The sequence below is a fragment of the Mya arenaria genome, chromosome 13, assembly GCF_026914265.1.
Source record: "Mya arenaria isolate MELC-2E11 chromosome 13, ASM2691426v1".
In the NCBI taxonomy this organism is placed as follows: domain Eukaryota; kingdom Metazoa; phylum Mollusca; class Bivalvia; order Myida; family Myidae; genus Mya; species Mya arenaria.
Genome location: NC_069134.1, coordinates 30486029 through 30497696, shown reverse-complemented (window position 1 = coordinate 30497696; position 11668 = coordinate 30486029). Strand labels below are relative to the sequence as shown.

Here is an 11668-nt window from a genome sequence, read left to right as displayed (position 1 = left end):
AATAAATTAACTACTTGATACAAATGCAGTAAAAGTATAACATATAACGATGATTAAGTTCGGATAGTCTCTTCTCTGTCCAAACATAGGAAATAATTTCGTTGAAAGTATTTCTACTGAACGTACACAAAAATAAAATGATTGAATTTGAAGCTCCAAGAAAATATTTATGTTTTCTGAATCTGTATTCTGAAATAAAGCATTCTAGCAAAAGCTTGTAAACTAAAATATTGTATAAATTATTTAATACAAATTATTAGACAGTAAAAGGTATGATACTCTCTATTTTATGTTCTCCTTATAAAATAATAATTTGTCATATATTTTCGCGACTGTGGTAAGATTGAGACAATTCAACGCCTTTTAGTCAAATAGCCCACATTTTGATCAAATAGCCCCCACTCACATTTTAAAATTGGTGAAATTACCCCCTCCCCCCCCAAAAAGGCCCCACTTTAAAAAAAAATGCATACTTCTACTGTTTTATTCCAAAACATTTTTAAACCTTTATTTTAAATGTTTCTAAGCCATAAGTTTTTAGGTGAGCAAGAAGTGCTCAAGGTGAGCTATTGTGATTGCCCTGTGTCCGTCGTCGTCGTCATCCATCAACAATTTGACTGTTAACACTCTAGAGGTCACAATTAGGGCACTATCTTAATGAAACTTGGTCAGAATGTTACCCTCAATAAAATCATGGATGAGTTCAATATTGGGTCATCTGGGGTTAAAAACTAGGTCACCAGGTCAAATTAAAGGAAAAGCTTGTTAACACTGTAGAGGTCACATTTATGACTGTATCTTCAGGAAACTTGGTCAGAATGTTAATGTTAATACTCTCTAGGTCAAGTTCGATTCTGGGTCATGTGCAGTCAAAACTAGGTCACCAGGTCAAATTTAAGGAAAATCTTGTTAACACTGTAGAGGTCTCATTTATGACTGTATCTTCATGAAAATTAGTCAAAATCTGGGTCATGTGTGGTCAAAATCTAGGTCATTAGGTCAAATCATAGGAAAATCTTGTTTGCTCTCTAGAGGACACATTTATGACTGTATGTCCATAAAAATTAGTCAAATGTTTATATTGATTATCTCTAGGCCAAGTGTGAATCTGGGTCATGTGCGGTCAAAAACTAGGTCACCAGGTAAAATAATAGGAAAAGTATTTTAACACTCTAGAGGCCACATTTATGACCATATGTTTATGGAACTTGATCAGAATGTTATTGTTGATGATCTTTATTGGATCAGGTGAGCGTTCAGGGCCCTCTTGTTTTTGGTGTGTTTTTTTTTTTAATTTTAATATTGATTTATACGCATCAAAATTAAGGAACAACAAGAATATATAATTTAACTTTTTTTTAAATTTGAAATAATTTACACATTATTCACATCTATAATATATTGTAAAATGTATTCTCATTTTACAATACAATATACATTAACATAGATGGAGAATGTATATTATATGTCAATACATAATTATAAGGTTCTTAAGCAGCTGTTACTTATTTCAATAATAATGAAAGAATCTATGAGAACAAATGTTTCATATATAGTTTTAGATTGAACGTATCCTTGGCATTATATTAACTAGCTTGTTTGAAATTTTTAAAATGAGGTGTGTAAGCTTATTTATACTCGCACTCGGGCCTTGCCTATTCGGTGAATGCTCCGTTAAGATTGGTAGTTATTTTAGGTTTTGGAGCATACCCTGGTTAAAGCTTGCCTGGTGTATAGCACTGTCACACAGAACCCCCATTTAACGTCCCTCCCGGAAGACGATTAGTATGTTTTTAGTGATGCGACGGGGAATCGAACCTGCGACCCCTGGATTGATAGTCAAGTGGGTTACCACTAGACCACAGATCCGCCACTTTTTAAATGATTGATTTCTTAATCATTTTATACTAAATCTAATTGTAATTAAAAATATAAAAGAGAAGGTGTGCAAAATAAATTATTTGAAGTCAGTTATTAAGTTCAGTGCGAATCTATTTTAATCTTTCTTCAAAGGATTATTGCAAAATTTGATAATTCATTTAATATTCTTCTCTAATTAGTAAGTCTTTAATATGTGCAAATTATTTTTGATATTTTAAAACATTTTAATTATTATCAAATGTTATTGTTTGATTAGCAAATATGTCAATGCAATATATCTTAAAAATATTACAACTTACCTTCAAATATACATTCAAATATCTTAAAAATATTACAACTTACATTCAAATATAATTTCAAATAAAAAAAGGAGTGTGGCTATTTGACCAAATTGGGGGCGTTTTGACTTGGGGGCTATTTGACCAGGTTCCAAATTCAACAAGTAGAACTCCGCGTGCATTGAGCAAGTTACGGCTTTTATCAATTATATTGTAATATTGCCTTGCAAGTGGATTCACACTGTTTGTTTGTTGGTGTGGTCTTTTTTAATCTCAGGAGACGTCCAGGTACTGAAATAAAATTGAGTGGGACAGTCAGAGCTAAATTATTATATGACTTCAATGTTTGGTCAGAGATGCCAAGTCACATCATTTAAGGTGGCAAAATGTAGCTTCAGGCACTCAACAGTATTAAAAACAAATTAACGTTGTCACCTGTAACTTGAGGTAGAGCAATGTCTTAATGCATAATAGATGGTTTTGGTTGAGCAGTTAGTGTACCAGACTCTGGATCAGAGGTTGCTGGGTTTGATCCCCTCTCAGAGCTTTGTTGATGACTGTGCTGGTGTCACCCGCGATTTGTAAATGATTCCTTATCACATGTACATAGGAGATTTTTGAAATCTTTACCTTTATGAATCTGATTACCAAGTTTGGTCAACAGCTACAAATTTGATCAGATATTAAAGCCAGATATCTGTAATATCTCAGAAGTTATGGTCCCTGAATCACAGTTACCTGAAGTTTGATCAGACTAGCAATGTTGTCCTTGTTATGACCTCTTGGTGTTAAAATTGCAAATAAAAGCTTAAAACATGACATTTCATTTTTCAATTGTAACTAAAATATAAAAAAAATACACATATTAAGACTTGAAATAATACAACAGCTACAGTAACAGTAATTGTATATTCCTAATGGTTATATAAAAACACAAGTGCTGAAGTTTTCCTAGTATTACAAATCTGATATACATATTTTTAACATGTAAACTTATCTTTAGTTTAAATTACCTTAATATATCTGGTATGTGATCTTCCATAAACTATTCAGTTGGCCTCAGTCTTTCCAGATTAATAGGCCCTTGAATTGAATGTAATTTTTTTGTACATTGACTGGTAGTACGTAGTGGTGAAAGAAAGAACAAAATATATGCACAAATCTGTTATGTACAAAAATTATAATGCTACATATCTCATTTTTCTTCTGACTTGACATTGTTTCTGGTAAAAATTGCAATGCTATTGCTAAACTACTAGATTACTTTAAGAAATATTTTTTGTCCCTTATATCGGAGAGGATAATGGTTTGTTTTGATGGGAGCAGGACTTTTCAACCCCAAGACTTTTCAACCCCTTCTCAAAACGAAGACTTTTCAACCCTTAGACTTTTCAACCCCTATTTCAAAGACTTTTCAACCCCTACCTGTTTGGACTTTTCAACCCCTATATCAAAGACTTTTCAACCCCTAGTTGACATATTTTAATAGCAATATTGAAGACTTTTCAACCCCTATATCAAAGACTTTTCAACCCCTATTATTTTTTGTCAGCCAGGTGTTGTCTTTATTATTTTATTTTTTTTTGGCAAGAAACTTAACAAATTTCACAAATTGTTTTTGAAAAACAATTAAAGATTTGTTAGTGTTATTTGTTACTCTTTACTACAAAGTATTGGATAAAATTGAGACAAAGGTGTTGCATTGATTTACTAATCACTTGTTTGATGAAGGCAAATAATACCTTTGATTAAATATATGATTTTTTTAAACAGTGGATTTGCTTAACTAGAATATATATTACTCAAAATGTGCTCTAGCTGGCATCTAGCCATTAGTTGCAATACCTCACATGATGATGTGAGTATAAATTTAAATACCAGAATTGAAAAAATTGCAAAAGAAAATAAATGCAAAGAAGGATTTACGGAGCAATCTCCATTTGCTTGTAGAACACCCATAAAAACCTCTACTTTTGATGTGGTCTATGTTTCCAAATCAAAATGGCACAACACAAGTCAATAAAACATTTTGCTTCTGCTTGACTGGTTAATCCCTATAGTTCTTTTTATTTCAGGAATGAGTAATTTCACACGCTCTGGGCCCTGTTTTAGGGCAAAACTACGAAAGATAAGGCCCTTCACAGCACTACTCCTAGATGTCTCTCAGATGTTGGAAGACAGCGAATTGTCTCATTTGAAGCTTGCGATTTTGACAGATGGTCTAGTGACGAAGAAGGTGTTGTCCGGGATAAAGCATACGTCCGACCTGATTAGGTATTTAATAAAGTGACATGTGTTGCAGAAGTTCATTTTTCTGCACATTCTAAGTCCTATACTCTGACACTATTTTGTGTGTATCCTTTGTGATTCATTTTTTTTCCAGTAATATGTGATCAAAGAAATGCTAAGGACTTGTTATTTAATTTTAGGGTCATATAATTTTGTGTGAGATTTTCAGGTTTAGAATTAATAATTTAACATCATTTATAAAATTATGTGGCTGTTTTTTGTAGGCATCTGAAAGAACTAGACATTGTAAATGAACAAGACACTGAATATCTTGAAAACGTTTTGCTCAAAATAGGCCGAAGAGACGTTATCAAGACCATTGAGAAGTATCATAGAAAGCGAACAGGTCAGTAATAAACATACATGTAACATGTGTATATTAGTCTTCTAATCAGACAAAAAAAATTACTATTGAATAACTGAGATTAAAAGCTGATTGATTTTTTTGCTGCCATTATTTTATAACTATTAATTATAAATATTTTTTATATATTTTCTGACTGTTATTAAAGGGGCTGTACTCCATATGATAAAATAGCGAAAAAAAGAAAAAGAAAATTGTCGAAAACTGACATAAACTTGGCATCGATGTGTACAATGCATTGAAACTTACTAACTGAAGTACCACATAGTTTACAATTGATTTAAGTTTAGCAGTTATTTCGTATTTTTCCATTAAAAAAGATTACTGGGTATGTTTACCAGGTAGAATTCATTCCTTATGCGTGATTGGCTAGTCGGTGTTATCACGTGATATTACTGAGGTGTATAGCTTAAATATGTCACCCAATTAGAGTAAGCCGTCGTGGCTCAGTGGATACGACGCTAGACTGCAATTTTGGCGACACAGGTTCAAACCCGGACTCCGACACAATTTTGTTTTTACATTTTGGTACTTTTTTTACAATTATAATATCAAAGCGTAACACATTCTATTAGATAATTGTCCTGAGATTCGTAACAGAAAAAAACTTTTTTTGGTGCCAATCTGGTGTACAGTCCCTTTAACATTCATTCATTCCTTGGTTATAGATAACATTTTATATATTTTTAAGTATCTAAAAGTGAGTATCAGTCATGAAAGAAGAAATGGGACTGAAATGGTCTAAAAACAGCTCTATTTTCAAAATTAATATTGATAGTAGCCGATGATGACCTTTTCGATCAATTTTTTATTTTAATCAATCATCAAAAAAACACCAGTGTATAATTATTATTTGAATTCTGGTCTTGCTCTTCTGATCATATTTTAACGTCCAAATGTGCATTTCATGATATATTATATACACAGAGAAATTTATTGAGGAGTTTACCGTTAAGTCATAATATTCTATTTTAGATTTTACATACACAGACAACTAAATAAGATAATCAAATCTGCAGTAATACCCAACACAGGTTAATTCTATGTAATTCAAAGCTCTTAATGTATAACTGCATCCACAACCTGAGTTATTTGAATTATTCATGAGCGCTTCAGCTGTCGTATATTTTCTGGATGGTAGTTGTTAATATAGCTGTTTGGTATGCAACAACCATGTTGTCAAGGACAACATTCAATAACTACCGTTTGTATAAGTGAATAGCGTTGTACTTTATTGGCATGAATATTATAGCCTTCAGCTTCTTGTAATTGTTTTGATATGGGAGTTAATGAATGGACAAAACCACTCCCAAACATGGCACAATAGTTGAGTTTTCCATTGTCTAGATTGCAGAAAGTTTAGAGCATAAAGCTGGTTATGATTCATTATAAAATCAATGTTTATTATCCTCAGAAGCAACTGCAAATCAGACGGTGCCGAAGGTGATTGCCCCCTCCGACTATACACACATCAAGTCTATCAATGCAAGGTACATGTAAGTCAATGATGAAAACAGGTTAAGGTTTGCTTGTATTTTTGGTCCTAGGGGCTCACATATATTTCTTAAAGGCGCACAATAAAGGTTGAGGCCAATTTTGTTTTTTCTTTTTTAATCCATTATCATGGTTAACTCATTTGACTTTAATGATCAAAACCAAAAAAGGCATTTGATTTAGGTACATATATAAAAAAAAAATACAGATAATTTTAGCACTTTTTTAACTTGGAAATTTGTGGTTATGTAGCTTTTTATTAAAAAAACAAGGTTATAAAGGTTAATATTTTTTAATCTGTACCTTATTCATATGCTTTTTTTGGTTTTAATCATTTAGGTCAAATGAGTTACACATGAAAATGCATTAATTTGATTTTTTTACATTGCTTTAATTTGCAGACCAGTGGAAACTGATGTATCATGCTCAGACTTTCCACCGAGGCTGCTGAGAGGTGAATTGTCAGTATTATCCTTGTCAACTCAGCCAGAAGCTTGCCTCCATGCCGGGTCGAATGAGTCGGATGACACAAAATCAAACTCTCAGGAAAGTGCTATGTCCATTGACTTCTCCCAGGAAAATAAATGCTCACAAATGAGCATAAGTGATGATGAGAAATCAGCATACATTGCTGCTTGACACATGTACTGTACATAATCATTATGTTCATTTTGGGGGATTTTGAAGCCCTTGGAAAAAATTACAAAATGATCCATTCATATATATAATTGATGTGATAAAGTTTCATGTAACAAGTGGCCAGTTGTTCAGCACTTTTTTAACATTAAGTTGTTAGTGTCTTGTCTTTAACTTTCAAATATTGTTATGGACACACTTGTGATGTGCTGTTCTTCTTACCCTTATGAGACAACTGTGCTTGTTTTATTTAGATATACCAGCACATCATAGAATATTTCACCTTTAAAAAGTATTATAAAAAAACTATGCAGTTAACAACTTAATGAAAGTCTTGAACAATTGGCCCTTTGTTTGTGAATTTTAAAAATGGCAAGCAATATTGGTATAGGGCCCAAATATTGATATCTCTGTGATTGTGTTGGCTTAATATATAGGTATAACATTTGGTGCCAGCAACAGTGGCGTCAGGGGCAGGTTTTTCGAAACTTTTTAAGTCTGTTATAACACGATTAAGCTGAGCTGACTGTTTCTGTTCTTTAATAATTTGTAAAAAAGTTAAATTTTTGGAAGTTATTTAACTGTTTATTGAAGTTATCTGTCTGATAATCATGAAAAACTCATTTTTATTTATCAAACTTAGGATAAAGTGAGAACTTTTGCTAAACAAAATAAGCTACTTAGGTCTGTTAAGCTTAAGAAGTTTCAAGAAATCAGGGCCAGCTAATTTTTGTGCAAAAAAATACTTACAAATTTTTTATTTGTTTATGGGCAATGTCCAATTTAATTATTTTGGTCATAATGTCCATGACAAGGTTGATGGTCAGTAAAACAAAAGGTGTTCACCTTTATAGAGAAAAAATAACAGTTGGCTTATTTTTGTGTAGTCAATAAGTGAAGTAAATATCATCCAATAATGAAAGTAGGTGACAGCATTTATGTTCACAATGTCCAGGTCAAGCTTTATTGTCTGATGAAATGACCAAACACCAGAGTGATGCGCTTTTACATTACAAGATAGTTGGCATATATCTTGTGCAGACAAAACCTTAGTTTTAATCAACAAATCATCATGAAACTTAGTGACGTTTTTTGTGATCATTAAGTCCAGGCTAAGATTGATCGTCAAATGAATCAAACCTGAGTCCATTTTACAATAAAATGTAGTTGTGGACAATAAGATTACTGCCCATTCATGATGAAACCTTGTGATCAAGTTACACCAGAGATCAAAGTTATGCCCATTTACTGTAAAATATGATTGGCTTACATGTGGTTTGGAATTATATAGATCGTACAAAGGTCTCAATTTGCAAATCATTTTTGCACTTGGTATAATATTTTGTTCAACAATGATGTGCGGGCTCATCAGGTGACATATAATTCTGTGAAATGCTAGTCAAGAAATAAGTGTTAAGAGTATACTTACCATTGTTGTTAGATTCTGTCTTTTTTCATTTTCTGTGTTTGTAATTCTCATCATTAAGCATAATTATCCGAAAGGAAACTGATTCTTAGTACCGCCCTTAGTGCCAGAATATCATTTATATTTATATTGGCCTAAGTTCTATGATCAGCTTTTATTTTGATTAACCATTATTGAACTGTAAGGTCAGGTTCTCTCAAACTGCCATTTCTCAATTTTCATACTGGGGTATTTAAATGTTTACCCCTTGTAAATGCTCAGCGTCAGTATTTTGGCAATCATTTTCATATTGTTTGTTGTTATTCAAACTGGTGCTCTCAAGTCATAGCTCTAGAAAGCATTTCTGGATATCATATTTTTAAAAGATCTACCTAGTATAATGCTCATCAATAAATACATTTCATATCAAACCAGTTATAAATAAGTGATGTGTTCATAAATTTAAGACCTGATCTCAGCCAGAAAGTTACATGATATTGGTATTAATATTAAAAATAGAAGAGATTGTGTCCATAGACATTGGTTTATTTTTTTGTGTATTATTGTTTATTTCTTTCCGGTGTATGTGAATTCATTACTGGGTATATTGGTGCTCCTTTACAACATGTGAAGGTTTGAAAGGTTGTGAGGGGCCTGTTTCATAATTTTGATATTATAATATTTGTTTAAATTGAACTAGTTATTTTTAGAAATGAACACAAAATTTAGGAAATAGAGAAAAAATTTGCAACATTTATAAATGGAATTAAGATTACAACTTTTCGGGCATGCTGTTTTTAAAGGCATGCACTTTGTCATGATCTTAATCATGCTTTAATTTATTGTTGTCTAATGATATGGTTGATTTGTCCATTGATTATGGTTTATTACATGTACACTTTATGATGATTAGATAATGTAGATATACCAGTAAAAGGAGCCACCAGTTCCATTCTGTTGTTTAGACTTTAATGAGAAAGTCTCTCTATCTGTCTTTGTATATATTTGAGCTTTTTTATTTGTTAAATTGAATTTAGCAAACATGTTTTGTTTATTATATGATGTAAAACATATGTACAGTATTGCATACATGTTGTGTACAGTCATGTATTAAATACAAAAACTGTACAAGAAGATAAATACTATTATTACAAGGATAAAACAATAAGAGTAAGGGCCACACTAAACAAATAGTTCGTTTGATGTCTTCCCACATTTTCAGGTGAGTGTAGGTCCTTTTTTTGGACTTTTTTTAATTATTTTTCTGCCTAACCTATTAATTCCATTATGAAAATCAAAAGAAATATTATGACCATCTGACAGAAAAACTTTCACATTTATTTTTTGGGTCTGGAAACTATTCAATAATTGAAGCCTAAATAATCTGTTGACTTAGTGCAAGACGGTTGTAACTTAATAAGAAATAGAAGGATTTACAATAGTATTGCTCTAAGGCCTCGATTATTATCAAACAATGCCTGTTTTCTGATTGTCAGGATTGTCAATGTTCATATGCTTATTTAACATGTCTTTTTAAACTTGTGTTGTCATATAATTTATCTGTGTCAAAAGAATTGACAAAAAAATGTTCAGAATTGCTTGCTGTTTGTTTAATCTTGAAGTTTAATTTGCTTTGCCTGAGTAAATGTTCAAACAATTATGATGACGATGATGTTTGTTCTACATCCTGTATCATGAAGCTATTTGTTTATTTCATTGTTTGTTTCTTAGTTTGGATATTAATTTCCAGGGGTTCCAAAGTTCCGAATTCAACCGGACAGGATCCATCAGAATCAAGAGCTTTTAACTTCAGACTATTGTTCAGTTGTTAATAATGTTTTTGGCTCTGACAGATATTTGCATCAAAATAGTAAAACTAGAAAGTATCATGAAATGACTTTAAATTACTATAGAAACAATTTCAAGAGATCTCAACCTCTTTATCCTGCTTTTTATAATCCCTCATATTCAAACATGTTCGCTTGGCTATTTTCCAGGATTGACATTTATCAGCTGTTAGAACTCCTAATGATGCAAAATATCTTTTGATCTGGCTCCAATTTCTTAGAACTTCTGAAGTCAGTTTAACATGATAAAGCCAAGCTCACAATTTTTGCTTTTCTAAAATTTGCAAAATAATTACTTCTCTAAGAGGTTTAAATGGAATTATACTTCTGATTATTACAATAAACCATTTTGTGTTTATGAAAATCTTATTTAAGTATGTATTTTGGCTAATTAAAATTAGCTACTTAAGCCCGTTTCGAAAAATGAAAAAACATATATAGGATATATTGTGAATGCGATAATGTTGAATCTTTATTTATTTGCATTGACATTTGAAATAACAATGTACCTGTAGTTATGTACGACTTTCAGTAAGAAGAACTTGCTGATTCATTATAATTGTTTCTTTAGTCCCGGTTATGAATGTGTTATAAATTATTGTTTTTTTATGTATTTTCAGTTAAATGTTCTACTTCAAAATAAAATTCCTTCAAGTGAGCTGTTCTCATTTATTTTCGATTATATTACTTGCTAACACAAGTGCCTGAAAGAAAGGAATTATTCAACAAGCTATATATGTAGGTACACAGTGATCAATTTCAGAGGCTGTGACTCGGGAATGACTTAAAGGGATTATCTTCAGTTGTGACAACAAATTCCGACATCCTCATTGATAAATTGCATTTTTCCATTCACTGACTTACATTTAGGGCCCCGAGTTGTTTTGTCCAGAAGTGTTCCCTACACATGTTGAAGGGTTCGGGCCAATACCCAAATGTGACATACTGAAAGACGTTTAAATATTAAATAGCTTGCATAGAGGGTTGTCTGTACGTTTTTGAGTACTCAGTTATGGTTAAAACACCAGGAAGCGGTCCTCTGTGTATTGATGCTTAACACTGGGCACATTTAAAAACCAAGGGCTATTGGAAAAGACCATATTTTAACCGGATCTCCTTGTATCTGAATATGTCTTCACCTCAATTGTGGTTGCATATAACAGGGTCAAGCCATAATGCAGGCCGACCTTTATCAACTCTCAATGTGAGGAAAAGCTACTATGGAATTACTGAAGCAAGCTAGCTGGTGATTATATTATGAAACCTAATGCCCACAAAAAGGGATAACTTTGAGCTCAGTTGGGTTGCTGCTGGGTTAGAGTATTTGGCGAGTTGTTAGCTAAGCTGGCAGGTCAAGTGCAAGTGGGCTTTTAAACCCTCAACATACAAGCCCAGTAAAACAGCCCATAAAATAAAAAAAAATCCTTGACAAAACATAACCATATGCGGTAGATATTGGATTAAAATTCAAGTT

At 32.2% G+C, this 11668-nt stretch overlaps 1 protein-coding gene across 2 annotated transcripts; it reads left to right on the top strand.

Annotated features, from left to right (window-relative positions):
- Positions 1-131: 131 nt before the first annotated feature.
- On the top strand, positions 132-10852 carry LOC128213284 (uncharacterized). 2 transcript variants are annotated; one of them, XM_052918885.1, is made up of 5 exons: positions 132-270; positions 4235-4433; positions 4673-4794; positions 6227-6302; positions 6708-10852. In XM_052918885.1, exons 2-5 carry the CDS (start codon positions 4237-4239, stop codon positions 6943-6945), a joined length of 633 nt encoding a protein of 210 aa, XP_052774845.1. In that variant the 5' UTR covers positions 132-270; positions 4235-4236; the 3' UTR covers positions 6946-10852. The 2 variants fall into 2 exon arrangements, with proteins under 2 accessions (XP_052774845.1, XP_052774844.1); XM_052918884.1 differs by having other exon boundaries at positions 6227-6308.
- The last annotated feature ends 816 nt before the right edge of the window (positions 10853-11668 follow it).